The sequence below is a fragment of the Pteropus alecto genome, unplaced genomic scaffold (assembly GCF_000325575.1).
Source record: "Pteropus alecto unplaced genomic scaffold, ASM32557v1 scaffold155, whole genome shotgun sequence".
NCBI classification, from domain to species: domain Eukaryota; kingdom Metazoa; phylum Chordata; class Mammalia; order Chiroptera; family Pteropodidae; genus Pteropus; species Pteropus alecto.
The window spans coordinates 12,253,113-12,272,419 of record NW_006438113.1 but is presented as its reverse complement, the minus strand read 5'-3'; the positions used below and the strand labels follow the sequence as shown (position 1 = coordinate 12,272,419).

At 45.5% G+C, this 19,307-nt stretch overlaps 1 protein-coding gene across 2 annotated transcripts in view; it reads right to left on the bottom strand.

Moving 5' to 3' along the window:
- Positions 1 to 53: 53 nt before the first annotated feature.
- Positions 54 to 19,307, bottom strand: part of PSAP (prosaposin) — a 29,844-nt gene continuing 10,590 nt past the window's right edge. Inside the window, exons 2-15 of one of the 2 annotated variants that reach the window (XM_015592209.2) lie at positions 14,211 to 14,344; positions 12,378 to 12,452; positions 11,762 to 11,887; positions 10,489 to 10,689; positions 9,939 to 10,082; positions 8,220 to 8,276; positions 6,369 to 6,377; positions 4,414 to 4,545; positions 2,958 to 3,053; positions 2,436 to 2,622; positions 2,193 to 2,350; positions 1,749 to 1,829; positions 1,338 to 1,445; positions 54 to 253 (exon numbers count right to left, since the gene is read on the bottom strand). In XM_015592209.2, coding sequence (XP_015447695.1) covers positions 218 to 253; positions 1,338 to 1,445; positions 1,749 to 1,829; positions 2,193 to 2,350; positions 2,436 to 2,622; positions 2,958 to 3,053; positions 4,414 to 4,545; positions 6,369 to 6,377; positions 8,220 to 8,276; positions 9,939 to 10,082; positions 10,489 to 10,689; positions 11,762 to 11,887; positions 12,378 to 12,452; positions 14,211 to 14,344 — 1,544 coding nt within the window. In that variant the 3' untranslated portion in view covers positions 54 to 217. The remainder of the gene's footprint in view (positions 254 to 1,337; positions 1,446 to 1,748; positions 1,830 to 2,192; positions 2,351 to 2,435; positions 2,623 to 2,957; positions 3,054 to 4,413; positions 4,546 to 6,368; positions 6,378 to 8,219; positions 8,277 to 9,938; positions 10,083 to 10,488; positions 10,690 to 11,761; positions 11,888 to 12,377; positions 12,453 to 14,210; positions 14,345 to 19,307) is intronic. The other variant, XM_006915539.3, reaches the window with a different exon arrangement.

Below are 19,307 nucleotides of genomic sequence, written 5' to 3'. Positions count from 1 at the left end.
CAATACGTCATTACCCATCTAGCAGAAAGAAAAGGGACACTGAAGCAGCTATGTCAGCGGTTAGGCACCTCCCACACTGACAGCAATGCTACAATAAGGGAGATAAGAGAGTGAGGGAAAGGGAGGCCTATTTGTTTTTTTAACAAAGTTAACAGATCTGTGTTTGTTCCACCAAACAATTAAGATGCTGTGGTTTCTCCAAGATGGAACATTCTTTCTAGTTCCACACGTGACGTTTGCAATGCTCAACGGCCTGAAAGGAGAGAGAAAAATGGGTTTAGTCTTCACTATGACAAACTCCTTTCCTGGCCTAGTCATGCATCAGACATCACCCCAACAATGGGACCTCTCCATCTTGCCCTAGGTCAGCTGGACCGCATCAGACACTGAAGTCTCAGGACAATATCAATTAAAACCAGGGAGCATGTGGCCAGTTTGGGGGACTTGTAAGGCAAGTATCCAGAGCAGCAGCTACAAAGCACTCACTCTATAGTGTTTTGCAGACGAGCACCCATGCAGGTAGGACCCAGAACTCCTTCATCTAGTCACATGCCTAAGTCCCAGTGCTCAGCTGACAGGCTGCGTGGAGGCCCACAAGGCAGAACTCACCCAAGAGTCAGAGGTGCACACCAGCTTGGGCCTTAAGAACTAGACCCACAGGCACATTTACCCAGGACAATGGAAGAAACCTATTCCACCACTGACCATGCTATGCGGTGGGGGTGATGGCAAAGATGGGCTAGATATGGCTGGGATGGGCCTCGCCAACCCCTCCCTGCAGTGGTCCAAAATGATGCAACATCCCCAACACCAACGCAGTCAGGCCCCACTGGTCACGAGGAAGAAAAAGTTGTGCAAAGGAACGTTAAGTAGCAGGCTAGTCCAAACATCCCCACCCAGGAAAGCAGCAGGGCTACCCAGCCAGGACAGTGCCATAGCACGCTAAGGCAGCCGGGCAGATACAAAGTGACCCCAGAGGAGCATGAGGACTTGTGGAAGAACTGAGGCAATGAATCCCTTGCGCAATCCCTGGGGTGACCTCGTGCTAACGTGACCCTGTCACAAGGGAACTGGGGGCAAACCCGAGAAAGCAGAAGCAAAAAAATTATTCAAGAACATCCACCTCAGCTTTCAACTCTCAAAGACAAAAACACAGTTAGCCCTGCCTTCACTGGGGCAGCCATGAGTAAGCCTAATGGTCTCTCTTGGCCTCAGTTTTTTCACTAACATATAGATAGGGTAGAGAGCCAGGCACTGAGGCTCCTATTAAAACATGATTCTCAAACGAGCTGCCGCCTGGTAAGGCAGGCCTGGGGAGCAGCTACTGAGCTACTCACGTTGCACAAGGTTGCTGCCTCCATGTTCTGGCACCAGTAGCTTGGGCCCCAGACACACTTCTCCGTTCCCAGAAGAGGCTTACGGGCTGCAGGGCAGACTCCAATTTTCTATATGGTGAATAAAAGGTAAAAAGATTGGGGAAGAATTAGGTCCACTCACCTAATCCTTTACAAAACAGATTATCAGCTTCTAGAAGCAGCTAGAATCAGAGCTCTGATATGCATGTTCAATAAAGATCAGAGTTGCTAAGTGAAGTGGTGGGGTCTACAAGCCTGATTCTCCAGCTTCCTGGCTACCACGCCCCATCCCTGGAGACTCTGCCCCACGGCCAAACATCTCATTCCTTCCTGGGTCCACGCCACCTCCCAGGTTACACTCCCCGAGAACCCACACCGCCCAGCAGAGCTCACCGAGCACACGAAGGACGGCTCCATCACTTCCACCAGGATTTCTATCAGCACAGGCTCGTACTCACTCACAAACTGATCACACTGAGAAACAGATATGGGTCCAGGTCTAGGTGTGTCCCAGCAGATGGGGACATAAAAGGGGGTGGGGGGGCACTGGACATACTATTTTTAAGAATTCCTGACACTGCCAGCCCAGTGGCCCCAGGGCCTCACCAGATGCCCCATCCACCCACATTTGGCCTCTTTTGTTCAAATTGTTTTCTCCCAGTGGCTCCATTTGAGCCAACAGATCCCCTATGAGAAAATCTCCCTGGATTTCATGCCTAGAGGCAGAAATGGCTGGTTTTCCCTCAAAACTTCAGTCATGATACAATCAATGAACAACCCAGCCTTTACATTCCCCAGGCAGGTTCTGATTCTGGCCAAAGGCAGCCCAGGGCATACCTGCTTCTGGTATGGGTCAGGCAGGAAGCTGCAACCTTTCTCGAGAGCAGCCAGAATCTCCTGCTTCGTGCTATTTTTCTCCAGGTTGTGGTCCAAATAGCCAACCAGCTTCTTGCATACCTCACAGAAGCCACCATCCTTCTGCTGAGTCACATGTGCTATGCAAGAGGACACAAGCTCAGTGGTGGCAGGGCCCTCCCAAACCTCAGGTGGCTCGGCCAGCCTCACCCCCACTGGGCTCACCAGTCAGTGCAGGCAGACCCTGGGAGGTGCAGAGATGGAGCATGCTGCACACCAACTCAGGGCTCGCCTCCTGCAGGAGGATCGACAGGATGGAGCTGCCGTAAGTGTCCACCACCTCTTGGCACTCTTCAGACATGGATGCAGGCAATTTTGAGCACACTTGATCCAAAGCGTGAATTATTTCTTCCTGAAACACAAGAGAATCACGTGGGAAGATAGGAGGCTAGATGGGGTGGGAGAGATTCTGAAAACACTAACATAACCAAGAAACTAGTCAACAGCAAGACGCTGTTAAGTCCCGCAAAAGACTACAACTACAAAGCAAGGCGAAGTGGCCTCCTCCAGCCCCAGCCCAGAAAGGTCCACTGGCAGAAAGTGGCAGTACATATTCCCAGGCTGGTGTCCAACACCAGCTATGGCCAAGCCCGCCTCTTCTACGGGGTTCTCCCGCTAGGCCATTCTAGCTCAAGGGACAGGAGGACTCCCTCTGCTGGGAGGGTCGCATTCTGCAAATCCACATACCTCAGTCTTGTTGTTGTCAATCATCTTAACCACCTCCTTCACCACATATTCACACAACTCACAGTAAACATTAGACTTCGCCTGGACCAGGTCCTTCTGTTGAGAGGGTAGAAGGAGAACACCTGAATGCTGAGACCCTCACCTCACCCCTTGGTCTTGCTCCTCCAAAGGAAAGGAGACACAGATGCCAGGGACGAGTTAGCATTGGAAAGAGCCACTTCCTTTCGATGTGTGGCTTACTCTCAGTGTCTAGGTTCTAGTCCTTCCTGTTTTTATGGGGTGTGAGACCCATCCCTTTCCCCAATCCTCTCTCATCACCACCGCCTCCCGTCACCCCACCCCCTAAAAACCAGGAAACAGAAGCAGTGAAACTGTCCCCCCACTCCACAGAGCTGTCCACGTGATGTGTTTGGTTACAACCATTTCATCATTCAGCATTCGCCTTGGAGAGGTGGACGGAAGAGCAGCAACTAAGTGAAGATCCACTATTTACTATTTAGAAGATATTTCAGGTCTGTTCTTGAGTTTCAAGTGTCATTAACACCTAAAATTGCTTTTCTAGAGCCTACCTTTAAAAATCAGTACTGTTGAATAGGCCCTTCTGTGACAATGGAAATTTTATCTCTGCCATCACATACAGTAGCCAATAGCCATATGTGTCAACTGAGCACTTGAAATGTGGCTAGTGTAACCAAGGAACTGAATTTTTTAAAACCCTGTCTTATTTAAATTTAAGTAGTCACATGTGGCTAGAGTATAAGTGATAACCCTCCACTTCCTCTGGCCATTACTTCGGTCAGCAGGGCCTAGGAGCGTCTCAACTCCTAGGATGAGAGGCAGGCAGCAGAGTTTCCCTGACTCTGACCCTTCCTGTGGTCCACACACTGCACATGCTGAAAGAAGGCAGCAGAGGGAGAAGAGACAACTAAACGACAAATAACTTGGGAAGGTCTGGAACAAGCAAGGCATGCATGTGCCATGTGATAAGACATCACATGGCCTGGGCCCATGAGAACTAGACTGCAAGGACACAAGGACAATTCTGTTCACCACCGTAGGTGAGCTGTTCTCAGTCTCGATCTCTAAAACACTGCCCAACCCATAAGAAGTGCTGAATAGAAACTGATTATGGAATGAAGGAGGATCTTCAAGCGAAGAGTGCTGGGAAAACAAAATGGACATCCATGCATGCACACTCAGAGGCTTCTGGGGTGTTCTAGGAAAATCGAGTTTGTACTATGGCTACAGTGTGGGGAAGGATGTGGGAGAAGCCACAGAGGGCACCGCAGTTCAGAAAAAGTTAGGCTGGAGCCAGGCACTGAAAAATGATCTTGAATACAGTGCTAAAAAGGTAAAATAAGGTGTAGACTCGATCCCATGAGCACTAGAGTTTATAATTATTGAAATAAATGTACTCAATACAACCTTGGCCAGTTCAAAACAATCATACAGATACCTTAATGGGCTCTACCAGTTCCAGGGCAGGGATGACATTCTCCGAGACCACTCTGGCGGGGATCAGAGGCTGCATGGGCATCTCCTTCACCTGGTCACAGAACCCAACCAGACCACAAATCTCCTTGGGTTGCTGAAGAGAACATAAAAAAAGCAGTCAGATACAGGCCTGCACCCACCATTCCTGTCTCACCCTCTACACACAAATGTCAGGGTGCTGCACTTTGGTCCCAACATCAAGGGCTGACTGCCCCCCGACACACACAGGCAAAGATTCCATACTAAATCTAAAGGGGCTCATGCATATGCAGAGGGACCAGTTTCACATGGGGGAGAAGGCCACACAAAGCACTGAAGGGAGATCAGACAAAATCACTGTCTCTGCTCCAACCAAGGAGCACACTCTGGGGAAGCGAGACTCCTGGCACTTTTAAGAAGTAATCAATCATCTCCAAGGACACTGGTCTGCTCTAGAACCTGCTTTTCAGTTGAGCTGGTTCACTCAGTAGGAAGTTCTATGTTCTTTCTAGAGAAGGAACCTCTATGCTCATAAACTAATAGAAAGCCAAATGTGTTAGAAATAAAACCACACCAGATCTTTCAGTGGCAGGACCATTTAAAATGATGCATTAGGAACAAATGTTGGCTTTTTTAAAAACCCACATCCTACATTCACAATTGCACACAGTACACACGAAAACCCAGTCCCCGAAACTAGTGAATCCTTTCAAGTCACAAGGTCTCCAGATTGATCCCCTTTCCCAAACAGAAACCAAACCACAGAGAACTAGATACCATTTCACCATATGATAGCCAAGAGCAAGAAAAGTATACATATTTGTAAACCAAATGGCAACCAGCAACTAGCTCTGGGCCTGATGGCATTTGCCTCCCACCACCAAACCATAAAGCAGCGGGAACAGGATTGCTAAAAACAAGAACTGTTAAGGGAAGAGACCTAGATAGACCACAGCCATGGTTCACCTTGTTTTAATACTGAGAAGGTTCTAGAATTAATTAAGGTTGGGGAAGTCTGATAGTATATCCTAAGTAACCTGTCTTTGGCACATTTTAAAAATGGAGGGAAAATAAGAATGGAGCCAAAGATACAGCAAGTTTTTAGAAAAAAGACAGATTCACGAGGTGTATGGCTACTTTGTCTCAGCTTTGTTCTACTAACTCCAGCTTTGTGGAGCCTAAGTGAAAATTCAGATACTTCGGCCTAAGTCCTCTCCCACTAGACTTCAAAATACCTTTGAAAAATATTTAGTTACAGTGCTCAGAAGGGGGCAGTGCTCAGTACATCCCCCAAAATGGCTCACGAATTCTGTCTGAGGGCTCAGTGGCCCACTTTATGCCACAAGTGGCATAGCTCTCAAGTTGTCTGAGGTTGCTCCAGGACCCACAGCACCCCATCACCCAGAGGGGCAGAAGCCACAATCAAGAGATTGTTTCCAATTCTCTGGATCCAGCAGAGAGGGAACAGTCTGCTCACTATTTGCAAATACTTACTCATGCAGCAGAAGCATTTCTGGGGTTATGAAAAACAGGACTAAAGACATGCAGTGCTCTCTTGAGTCATGACAGAAACAAGGTGTCCCACCAGAAGTCAGGCCTACATGGATGGAAGCTAAGGCATCTCTGGCACCACCCGTGGTTCCCCATCACCACATCAGTAGTCTGCACGTGGCCAGCTGGGTGCTGATTTAGCCCAGAGCATAAGGCCCTGCTGGCTTCATTTTCTGGCCCCATGAAGGGGAGATGAGACCCCATCACCTGTATCACAGAGGAGAGATGCAAAAGCTCCCCTGCCAGCCTATTAACACAGAGAGGGACCCTGCCTTTTGCAATCTTTCCTTGTATCTGTCAAAGCTAATCATGCCATTAAAAAAAAATGAGTAAAAGAGCTACAAGCAGCAGCAGACCACTAATACAAGCAAATTCCCCATCACATACCTGTTCCTGCTGTTGAACAAAAAAACAGGAAATCGAAGATGAAAATAAGAGAAAGGAAAGGACACAACAGTTAAGAAAAAAATTAAAATAACAGTCAAGCAGTTAACCAGGGGAAATACCCCTGCAGTCACAGATCGGCCACCTTGTTCCCACTACTGAGAGCACATGGGGCTCTAAAAACTACTGTGGCGCTCCTCAAGGGACAGGCCCCGCTGTCCAGCTTGTGTATGCACCATCCCTGTGTCCCTGACACACCAAATCATGCTCCAAACACTGAGCAGCATGTCCCCGGAAAACACCGTTATGAAGGGCACTCTCCATTCTCAGAAGCCTAACCCCACCCACCATGCCTGCAAGGTCCTCCCCTCAGGTTGGTGAAGAGCCGCAAAATGGAACAAGACACAGGGCTGCCCAAATTAGGAACTTTGTCCTTTGGTTCGGCAATTCCAGTTTTAAGTATCTACACTAAGGGAAAAAAAGAGATGTGCATATACATCTATGTGGCTATAAGGAAGTTCATCATGCTTTTCATCCCAAGGGCAAACCTAAAAACCACCTAAACATCCAGCCATTGAGGACTGGTTACATAAATTATGTTTTAGCCGCGCAGTGGAATATTATGCAGCCACTTAAAACTCACTTGTACAGAATATTTAATGACCAATTTAATTTTAGATGAAAAATGCACTACAACGTTTGTAGTAGGATATAAAATGTGATCCCACTGATGTTTTTTAAAACCCCAAATGACTTTTGATTTGGGAAGCACTATCTATATTTTCAAAGAATTTCTATGAAGTATAATTTTTACAGTGAGAAAATACTTTTTTTTGTTAGCTATGGGGAAGCTTTAACTAGATCAAGTCACATCGAAGGCTTTTTTTTTCCTACCTTAGCTGCCTATCTTTGTAAGATGCCTGAGAACAAAGGTGGGGTGTGAATAATAATCCCAAATAAACTCTACTGTGACAGGATGGAGCCCTTGCGTGATTAAGAGCAGGGCCAGGGAGTAAATCTTTTAGGCTTTGTAGGCCATAATGTCTCAACTACTCAAGTATGCTGCTGTGGCACAAAATGGGCATTGTTATGTTCCAATAAAACTACAAAAACAGCCCCTGGTTAGAGAATAAACTCAAAGACTGTAGGCCAATCTCACCGTAGTGAGAAGTCAGCATGACAGACAGAAAAAAGTACAACTCACCCCTCAACCCCTGCAGATTAGGTCTTAGGAGGCCAGAGCATGTTCCCAATGGAATGATGCTTCAAACCACCCAACTCTGTGCAAATTATTTCCATGGAGCTGGCCAGCTGGCTTCCCATGATCTATACTTTCTAATAATGAGGGGATGCCCCTACCACCTGGATACATCAGAAGCAAGTCTGAGAGGTATGGGCTCAAGCAGCAGTGACAGCTAACACTGATACAGAGTGCAGGACCAACTCTAAGGGGTGGGACTGTCCCCTTCTCAGAACTCAGGTTGCAACACAGCAATTCTCAGGCCTGATCTAGCTACAGAGCAGACTATTCTCATGAGCCCAGGGTAAAAACCAGATGCTAGAAATCCGATGGCCAGCTCACATATGCAGAGGCAAATGAACTGCCAGGAAGGCACCCAGGCAGTTGTGGGTGTCACACTGGGGGAGGCAAGGAGGAGGTACTGAGCTGTAAGCGGAGAGTCTGTGGGTCAAAAAGGGCTCATTTTGGCCCAGTTTAGTACTCAAAGGTAAAAAAAAAAAGGGGGGTGGGGTGGGGTGGGGGGTGGAACTAACAAAATATTTTTCAAAATTGCTGAAAATCACAAAATTTGAAACGAAGAAGAATGTTAACAAGGTGCTTTCCCTGCCACCTACCATATGCATCATCATTTGGATAGCAATTTCAGAATACTGGTTGACATAATTCTTGCACTGGGGGAGAGAGAAACAGGTTGTTAGTGAAACTGCTAATACACACCAAAAAAACAAAAAAACAAAAAATCAGCACTTCCAGTCCCAAGAGTATTCTCGTGAATGTCTGCACTATTCAAGTTTTAATAAGCTAAAAATAGCAATTTGGTTATTTTATACCTTATGTGAAAAAACGTGTGTGCAAAAGGTGTCTTGAAAATGTTTTCCAAAGGCCCTTAAAGTCCTCCAATCACCTTTTATGGCCCAAACTTGCCCGAAGGTCATCCAGCAAACTTATTCAGTGGCAATTTAGAGTGAGTGTGGCTATAAAGAATGCTGCTAGGAATCAAAGATTACTTTTCAAATCCATTCACACATTCTTGAACAGAATTATTAAGTTTAAATCCAGTAGATCAACCTGCCTATTGTCATACACATCTAGGTATTTCCTGTAGATCAGCAGTTCCCAACCTTTTTGGTACCAGAGACTGGTGCTCCTATGAGAATCTAATGTCTGATGATCTGAGGTGGAGCTGAGGCGGTGATACTAGCGCTGAGGAGTGACTGCAAATACAGATGAAGCTTCACCAGTTCGCAGCTCACCTCCTGCTGTGCATGCAGCCTGGTTCCTACCAAGTCACTGACCAGTAGCTAGCAGTCCGAGGCCCAGGGTTGGGGACCCCTGCTGTAGACCCTCAGAGAATAGTTCTGGTAATTACTGGTCCGAGGCCCAGGCTTGGGGATGCCTGCTGTAAACCCTCAGAGAATAGTTCTGGTAATTACTGGTCTGAGGCCCAGGGTTGCGGACCCCTGCTGTAAACCCTCAGAGAATAGTTCTGGTAATTACTGGAGTGCCTACACAGTGAGAAAACAAAAGGTAATACTACCGCCCTCCAAGAGGGTTAAATTGGAGAAGCCGATTAACATAGCAATATGCAACGATACTTCAATGAGGCTAAGAGTCTCAAGCTTTCAAGAGAGTAAGTCGACAGAGAAGAACTCTTGACCCCCAGAGCCAGCCATTCCCATCTAGAAAGGCTGCTCTAAATCCCAGACCCATGGAGTCATTACAACCAGCTTCTCTACATCTAGTCTAGCAGAGGCTTTTCGCTTGTCAGGCACTAAACTGGCATTTTGGTTTTACACACCAATCTCATGAGTGTGGTTAGTGTGAATAGAGTCCAAATAATGAAGCTCCCCCTAAGAGGCTAACAAAATAAGTTTCTGAGCCCCCACATCCACCAAGGTAAGGAAGGCATCCCAGGTGAACCTCCTGCAAGCCAGCCTGCATGGCTTCTCATGGATGACAACCCTGCTGGCTGTGGGGAGAGCACACTTAGAATTATGAATATACAACAGTGAGGCTTCTAAAAATGGAGTATAAGTGGTTCTAGTGTTGTTTCTTATATACAAGGTTACTGGGAGAAAAAGAAATCCTCACAAAAGTGGTCTCTTTCCATTCTTTTATAGCAAGAGTTTTGTTACATATACAAATGCAATTAATCAACGAAGTATTTAAATGCCTACCACCTATTCTGGCTGCTTTTTAGTTTAAAGGAAATGGGAGTTTGAACAATCTCTTCCTCAAAGCTCTTAGGTTAGAACTTAAAACAGTATCCCAGAAGTGAAGTTTTCTTGGTTCCCGACTCCTGTCTCCAGAGCCCATGAAGAGACAAGGCTTACCATGTCAGCTATGCCAGGCCCCAAGCGGTCACACTGCTCCCTGGCATGTTCCACCAAGGCCTCGACAAAGGTGGAGTTGGTCCTTACGGCAGTCTGGATGTCAGTCACCATCTGAATGCAGTCCTGGCAAACGTCCCCACCAGCCTACAGCGACAAGGGGCAGTTAGCTGTAAACACTGCATACACCTCTAATAACTAAGAGGATTCAAATTCCTAGGAAAAGTTCCTCACATGCTCACAACCACAGCACTAGGGGGTGACTCCCTGAACAGTTCCTAATGTGTTTTCACAGGCTCTAAAACCTCGACAGTTTTAAAATCAATTGGGCATTGATTTTAGTAAAAAGAGAAAAGGGGGGAAATCTTTGCATATTTTTAAAATCCTAGTCTTTTAATTTAATTTAAATATCTGGGTTCTTTAGAAACTATTTGAAGGCTGGCTGGTGTAAATGCCCCCAGTTTAAGAACCACAGACACACTGCTGCCTTCATATCTCATATTTAATCCAACCAAAAATGGAGCCCAGTGGCCAAGCTTACGCACTGCCTTACCTTAGGCTGGGGCTCGCTACGGGGGCCATCCTGAGGGTAGAGGAGGAGGGGGATGTTGGCCATGAAGGGAGCCACAACCTCAGCCACGTCCAGTTCCGGGATCTTATTTGACTCAAGCTGTTTCTGGTGATTCAGCTCTGCCAGGTGCTTCTGAAGAGACTCACAGAGATTGAGAGCGGAGCAGACCTCCCCAGGATGGCTCTGGTGGGGAAAGAAGTCCAACTGGAAATCCTCTCCAGAGGAAAACAAAACAGGCCACCTGGTGCCTTTGAATCAGTCTCCTACCTTATCTTTTAGCTTGACTCGTGTATGCATATCCAGCTCATGGCATTTCAAACTAAACCACCCAACCCTCTCCCCCTCCATCTCCATTTCATCAAATGGCTCCACCACCATTCTCCCTGCGGGTCAAGCTAGAAACCCAGAACACATTCCTAACTCCTCCCTCTCCTGCACATCCCCTCCCACCATCAGCAAGTCCAGCCCACTTATCCTCTAAAACGGAATTTGCATCTGTCCATCTCCCCTATCCCCAGCACATCTCACACCTGTCCTGCCAGCTTTCCCTCCTGCAAATCCCGATAGGTATGATCTAGACCAAACCCTTAGAAAGGTATGTATGATCATGGCATTCCTCTCCTTGAAGCTCTCCAAGGACTTCTCACTGCACTCGTAATACTTAAACATGGCCTAAAAGGCCTTGCAAGATGCGAGCCCCATCTTCCTCGCCAAAACCTTGGTCCCATCTTAGAACAGTGACTCTCTCAGTTTTTTAAGCATCTATTCTTTCTTAAGATCTTTCCAAATTTCACAAACCTGGCCGTTGTTCATTGCTGAAAACACAACCTCTGGGACATGGTTTATGCAGAACAGATACTTATTAACTGAAAGTTGAGCATTCTTGTAGCTGAACCCACAAGTACATTCCCTGACTTACTCCTCAGGATAAAATCACAGAAACAAAATGAACGGCTTACTCAAAAGGACAGTTAAAGATCTAATTATCAAATCAGCACCTATAAGTGTTACGCCAGTTTACATTCCTTCAGTAATTCTACAAGTTTCCATCTCTTGTACCCTCCCCAACCCTTGAAAGTTACAGCAGAGGGTCCTGCCATGCCAAAGCCATTTTGGATGTTAGAACTGTAGTAAGAGCTGTTGAGAAAACCTAAATCGATGAATGGACTTTCCATTTTAATCACTCTAATCTGGTCTGGTACCTCCCCTGGGCCCCATGAGTGCACTGAAGGAAGATCTATTCTCCAACATGTACCATTTGTCCTTTAATTAGGTCCAGGATGACTGGGAGGTAGGAATCCACGATCTCCTTGCATAAGGCAGACAAATTCGGCTTTGGAAGCCAGTCACAGGTCTTCTCCAAGTACACGAGGATCTCTTGCTAGAGAGAACACAGGCAAGGGTCAGATCAGCACTTCTCTACAACTGGGCTGAAAGCAAGAGGCCCTCAGGGCAAAAAAAAATTGGAAGCGGGCAAGTAGGTGCCATGGCTCTGTCAGACCAGTGAGGCAAAGAGCAGACCCTCTCATTTGCAGTCTCACAGGCACAGGGAATCCCAAGCGGGAACAAACAGCCAAACGTACCTAAAGGTTAACATAATGTGATACAAAACCTCAGTCAACCTTAGACATGTAACACCTGGGGGTGGGGAGAGCAAGCTAGGGCCCACAGCCTGGTTTTGTATGGCTTGTGGCTAAGAATGGCTTTAAAGGATGGGAAGAAAAACAATTATGTAACAGAAACAGTATGACGCCTAAATTATTTCCTACCTGGCTTCCTTGTTAGATCCCCAGGTCACAGCTCTTTTAAGGACCTGATGCACGTGGCCACGTGGCCACCACTCACAGTCATACGTAATCGTGATGACTCACCTCAGTGGCATTGTCTTTCAACATGTTGCCAGCTGCGGTGATAACATCTTTACATACGTCGCAGGGAAGAGATTTCTAAAAGGAAAGAACATGAGGGAGAGAGATCTGTATTTGTGGGACATAACTCACACCATGCACAGCTGAAAATTCCCTTGACCTGTTTCCTATTTTATCTAACCAGGGATATGACTGTGGCCATGTCTGACACACCGGCGCATCCTGGTTCCCCAACCTAACTGAGGAGCACTGGGATGCCACAGGGGAAGGATTAGACACGACTGACCAAAATATTCTGTGCTTCTGTGGACAGACACCCTTTTCTTGCGCCCTTTACCCCTTAGCACCTTACTGCACATAATACAGGCCAAATTTCATATTAATGCTCACAAAAGCTGTGAGGAAACAGGCTCAGAAAGGTGAAAATCAGAGCAGCAGAAATCAGAGAAAATCAGTAATGCAATGCAACATCACCCGGGACCAATATCATTATCACAGAGTTAAAGGGGGTGGGGCAGGGAAACAAGCCCCAGCCAGACACTGGCACTTCTGTGTACTCACGCTGGCACTCCACCTACCTTGCACTAGTGCTATGTTCAAGTGGCGGCCACATGTCACCATGCCAAAGCTTATAGACATGACACCAGTCTTCTGATAAGCTGGATATCCAGGGCCCCACATGGGCCAGAGCCATGGAAAATCCAGTTGGTTCTCAAAGCTCTTGGGGAGCTCCCTTCTTGATGTCAACTGAATTTCGACCCATTAAGAAAAAACTAACATGTCTGGGTAAGATTAAAAAACACCTGTGAACTTAGCTGCCTTTAGAGAAACCAATTTGAAACTTTGGACCTAGTCAAGATAATAATGCACATGGGCGTAATCCTATCAAGAGACAAAGTTCTAAAGTCCTCACCTAAAAAACATTCAACTCGGAAAGAAACAGTATTAAAAACAAGATCAGAAGTAAATTAGAAACCAAATCTGCAAGTAAGTGTGGCTCAGAGGGTGGCTGTCCCATAAATTCGGAAAATATTTCTAAAAGAGCAGTGTTATTTAATTAATTATTCTTCTTACTAAAGGACTACTAATAGCCACTCACAAGTTTTAGAACTTGAACTCCACTCAGTCAAACCAGGCCTGTACACAGGATGCAGCACATCCCAGAGCAAGCCAAGAGTATCTTCTGCTGCTGGCTGGTGCAGCCAGCAAAGCTCGGGTGTCTCCTAAGAGGGTTCAGGTCATGATACACCTGAGGTTTGTCGTCTTAGAGTATTCCCCATGAGTGTTAACGGCCCCACGTTAATATGTTATATTTAACATTGTTTAGATGAAAAATCAGTGATATCTTTTCCACTTTGGTTATAACTGGAAATAAAATTTTAAATAACTGCGAAAGTTCTAGGGTCTAAATCAATGATCCGAAACAGGCAGAAAGAGGGAGAGAAAACATCAAAAAGGGGGGAATGATTTGAAAAACTTAACATCAACTTTTTGAGTGAATGATGTGCCCAGTCCTGGGAATGGGAGCTGCGAACCTGCTGGTCCCTGATCTGGAGTGGAGAGCTGAGATCTGCAGAGGCCTGGAGGGCAGCATGGAACACACAGCAGAGGGCATGGGAGGACCTCATCCTATCTCTGTCACCAAGAGACTGGGAGACCTTGGGTTCTCCAAACTCCATTTCCTCTGGTAAGATGGGTACACTCACCAACAGGCCTGCCTCCCTCGAAGGGTTACCATGAGGAGCAAACGAGATGAGGCAAGAGAAAGTGCTTTGTAAATGGTGGTAGTTACAGACACCATGAAGGGATCTCGAGTTCAGAACTAATGGCACTCACCACTGTTGGCTTGTTCCAGACAGTCTGCAGGCAGTGCTTCACAGCCCCACAATCGGCCGCTGTCTTCACATTCTGGCACCACACTGCTGAGCCTCTGGTGCATTCTTCTAGGCCTAGGACAGGGCTGGCTAGAGCTAAAAGGCAAAAACAGTGTGAGGAGGTGGCTCATTTCCCCCATACCAAGTCCACCTCACTTGTTTACCCAGGGTTAAGGGCTAGCCCTGGCATTTAGCTGGATACTCTGGCTTGGCCCCTCATCCAGTTTGTATGATACACAAACCACACAGAGGCAAGGCATCCAGACAAGAAGCTGTGTTGTCATATAAGACATGGGGCTGGAAGGGACTAATTTATCTGGTTTACTTTTTTCCTCTCAAACTATTGTTAAACAGTATCAGGGAGTATCAGGCCTTTTAACCTTTATAACCTTTCAAAAATTCCATGATGTAATGAAAGAAATCACAGAAAAAGAGACTGACTTCTATAAAAATACAGATTTTAACTTCTACAGGTAAAAAGAAAATTAGCCAGTTTTTTTTTAATCTGTAGGGGAAAACACCAAGATTCATATCCTCCTTACACAGAACAATGATTCTTAACATTCTAATAGATGAGCTCTTTTATAAACCTAATTATGTGAGTTTTTGCACATCGACAAGTTTACCAGCGAAAAAACAAGAACACATAATCCACTTTGATATCATGAAGTAAACATGTGTCCACTCAAAACCAGATTCAATGCATCTCATCTTCGGTGGTAATGATGAAAGAACTCAGGCAGAGGTCACGTGCACAGACATAGGATTAGGAAAAAACAAGGTTCAGCGTCACCTGGGACTAAAGAAATGCAGCTTAAAGCAGCTGCCATGTGTTCTAAGTTAAATCAGCCACACAAAAAAGCCTTGCCACTGAATAGTGACAAGTTTGTAGTATAAGATGCATTCTTATAAGGCTGATCTAAAAACCAGTAGATGCAACCTGAATAGCCAAAAAGAGGGAAAAACTAATGATATTCTTACTAAAATATTATGTAGCTGTTAAATACACTTATAAAGATAATGTATAGCAAATAGAAAACAATTCAAGAATATGAAATTATAAAGGAGTTGTACAAAAATCAGAAAAGAACAAAGCAGGTGGTTAGCTGAATTATTTAACTCACAGTGCTATGTTCTGTGCATATAATTTTTTAAAAATATTTTATAAATTACCTTAAGAGTTCCTATATTTCTTAAAAGAGGTCTATGGTGTCCTTGATTTGGGAACTGAAAAATCCTCAAGCGGAAACAACAGGTTTATTACATCAGGCTATACGAGATGGACAAACTGCACAGGGGGCATACTCCAGCAAATAGCACAGTGGCTAAACCAACTTCTATTGTAAATAGGCCAAAGTCTGAGAAGAAAACCCCACAGCCACTAAGAAATAGATTTAGAACCTCAGGAGTAATGCTGCATGTTGCTTCAACGTGTAAGCCAAAAGAGGGCACAGTAATTCTATAGACATGTAACAAACATGCACCCACGCACACACAGTATACACATGCAGGTGGTTAGGTGCTCGCCTTTCAGACCAGGGAAGGAAATGAAATGCTATTGTTACTAGCTGTTCAACCAAAGCTACCAGTCCACAAACTATTGATGAAAAGACTAAGTCACAGGTCCCCAAAAAGACTCAGGCCAGACTATCCACACCCTTCAGACACCAGCAAATAAATTATTAATCTGCTGTCCACATAACAGCCTTTTCTGTCCCCCTGGAGCCAAAATCCCCACCACAACCAGTTCATAAACTCAACCAAACCAGCCACATTCCAAAAGCTGTCGGTTTAGATTCTAGTTTCCATGGGAAAACATGTGCCAGATTCAAAACAATACTAGCGCCCCAACTGGCCCACAAAAGCTTAGTTAACCAGTAATATAGCCAAGCTGGGCTAGGGTCGGCCCTCAGCTGTAGGGCTGGGGAGGTAGGAAAATAGAAGTTGAGTCACTAGAGTAAGTGCTCTGGGGAGTATGGGGTCACAGAGACAACGCAAATGGGAGCCCTAGACCTGGCAGCTCCCACCAGGAGCTCCCATGCTCCTCCCAGGCACTGGTCCCCCAGGACTCCTGAAAAGCACCCACTAAGCTACACTGCCTGATTCTATGACCAAATTAGGAAAGAGCCCAAATAATGAACAGGAAACTACAAAATAAGTCTTTAGACAAAGAAACACACAGTGATACACAGGGAAGCCAGAAAGAGAATGGACATCAGCAGACAAAAGCAGTCAGTGAGCAGTCCTCTGCACATGGCCTGATGGCCATTCTCCATTCTTAGAAATACTCAGTCAAGTAGAACTTTGATCTAGGGATTTTCTCCAACCTTCCCAGCCAGGAACTGGCTACAAATGACCAAACTTTAGGGAGCAACTGCAACATCATAGGCCCAAGCAGCAAGAATACTTTGTAGCTTATTTCCTCCACCTAGGAACTTGAAACAGTAATCATTTGCAATAATGACTTTATTTGTTTTGGCCAAGTTATTCTGGACTAAAAATCATCCTGGGTAGCCCCTTTTATCTGAGATTGGCCCAGCTAACAAACCAAAGGTCATTTCCCAGTTAAGCAAGGCAAGCTCCCACCTCAGAACTAGAGGTAAAAGGTATGCATGGCAGCCAATCTCGTAGACCTATAAGGTCATCCAAGTCAAGCCCGAAACAGATTTTTATGGACACCGAGAAATAAAACTCAAGTCCCGGCTCCTAGAAATTCAGTTCTTAGCAAGACATCCCCATTTACCTCTGACCTAAAGCCAAATTTATATAACAGTCTGTGGTATACAGATGTGATTTCCTTATATGACCAGATATGTACTAAGAAACAACTGCGTGTCCTCAAATTGGTAATGTGAGGCTGAAACACAAGCCTGGGTGATACCTGGGTGGTACTTGCTGAGAGGTTCAGGTGCTTATTTCAGAAGCTAATCTCCTGAAAGGGAATCAAACAATGGGTCAGAACATGTGGAGACATGAATCCTTTCCCCAGAAAATGTATTTGTACACAAAATCCTCATACCATTTTAGGGGGCTCTCAGGAACCATGCTACCTGTCCAGAGACCCCAACTGTGTGTGGGCTGAAAGCCCTAGCGGCAAGCGTGATTTTTCTCCACGGCAGTGGGAAAACAACTAAAATAAAGGCAGGATTACCAACTCCATTGACTGAGTCAAGCTCAGTGTCCTCAGATTGAAGATCAATGTGAACAGATGACATACAACAAAGTAAATGGTGATATGTTAATAGAAATGCAGGGCCTCACATGCCCCGGGGGCAGCAAAGAAAATGACTGCTTAGGGGGAGCTAGAGGTGGCTTCTTCGAAATGAAGTTTAAACTGGCACCTGAAAGATGGAGATATCAGAGACTGGCTAAGTGGAGACGGCATGGGGGAATTCCGAAACATTCTACGACACAGCAGTTCTCTTTGTCAAAGGGGAAGAATTCCCCTTTGTCTTTTCAGGAGTAGGGCAAAGGAAGGTGGCAGGCGTCGAGCTGTACAGACAGACCTCATGCACACTGGGAAAGTCATCACCTGGCAAGCTCATCCCCAGATGATGAGTCCATCCTGTGAGCAACAGCTCATGCAAGTATCTTCATAACCCAGGCATGATGTGACATTATGTGGCAGAAGGACTGAAAATAAGGTGGGAGATTCAGGTGATGGGGTACCAAACTGGCATGGAGAGCTCATTCCAAAATGTCCAAGCAAGAAGCAGAGGCAGCAGGGCTGAAAGAGAAGCTAACAGAAAGATTCTGAAAGAGCAAGATAGCTAAGAAAATAAAACTCATTGGGTTAAACTGAAATGTGAAGTCTCTTAGGCTAAAAGAAAATGAAACAGCAAGAGCAACCAGCACAGGAATGGAAGTGGTGGTCAGAAGCTGCAGCTGCCTGAGCAGCCTGAGTAGAGGGCAGGGCACAGGCCACATGAAGGGCAGAACACATCTCGGTGCTTTGCTTCCTGTTAGCCAGTGACAAGCACAGCAGGTTGGAAAGGTGAGGGTATTCCTGAGTCCCCTAGAAGACTGGAGGCATTTATCTGAGAGAGAGAATGTTCAGGGGACATGCAGTCAACTTCATAGGTGAAAGACACCTTCCATGTTATCCCAGACCTCAGAGCAATGAGCATGGCTCAAGGTAAAGGAACACATTTAACATCCACAGGAATATAAAAAGGAAATGGCTTCCCTCATTAAGTGAATTGCTCTCCAACAGTGGAAGCAACTAAGCAAAACAAAATGCCCAACCTCTGAAGAATTCTGTGTAAGAGAGATCCAGAGTGCTAAGTGGGGCCAGAAGACCTCTTAGGGGCTACAAGTCTTCATTCTTACAATGAGGCAAAGGACATTTTCAGCATTTATACATAATATATAAAAATCACCCTAAACCACTTTCTGATGAGTTATTTCTCAAAACATGTTCCCAGCAAAGCTTTCATCTCTATTCTCATCCTCCCACAATCTGCCCCCAAATATCAACTTCCTTCTCTGAGGTAATATGCTGAACTCTAAGAAAGTTCTTAGAATGTCTGCCTGACCCCCTGGAGAGTTCTGATTAAATATGTCATATTAAGAAATGAACACTACCAGGGTGAATCAAGCACTACACTTCTTAATTCAAGGGATGGCATTTGAGCCCTCAATGACAAAACTCTGACAGGCTGAAATTAGAGAACTTACCATTTCAGAGACTCTGAACTCTACAGGTGAGTTTCATTTTATTAAGATAATAGGCCTTTTTTTTTAAGACTTCAATGTTATTTTCTTAGGAAAAGGGTGGGTGCTCTGTTCCCTTTTTACTCCCCAGCCCTAGAAGAAAACAGACATGCTCTAAACCATTCTACACGTAGGTCACTTATCAAAAATAGATTGTAATGGAATTTTACTGTATTGAGAATGGCTGCCACAAGCTAGACCAGCCGTGGGCTTTGTGGCAGCTCTAGATGCTAGACAAAAACCTCAGTGAGCCTGAGAGGGAGGGAGAATTCTTAGAACCAAGTGTGTTTTAGATCCTCTTATGATGACTTCTTGTGAAAAGGAACAAAACCTTGAGTTTAAAGTG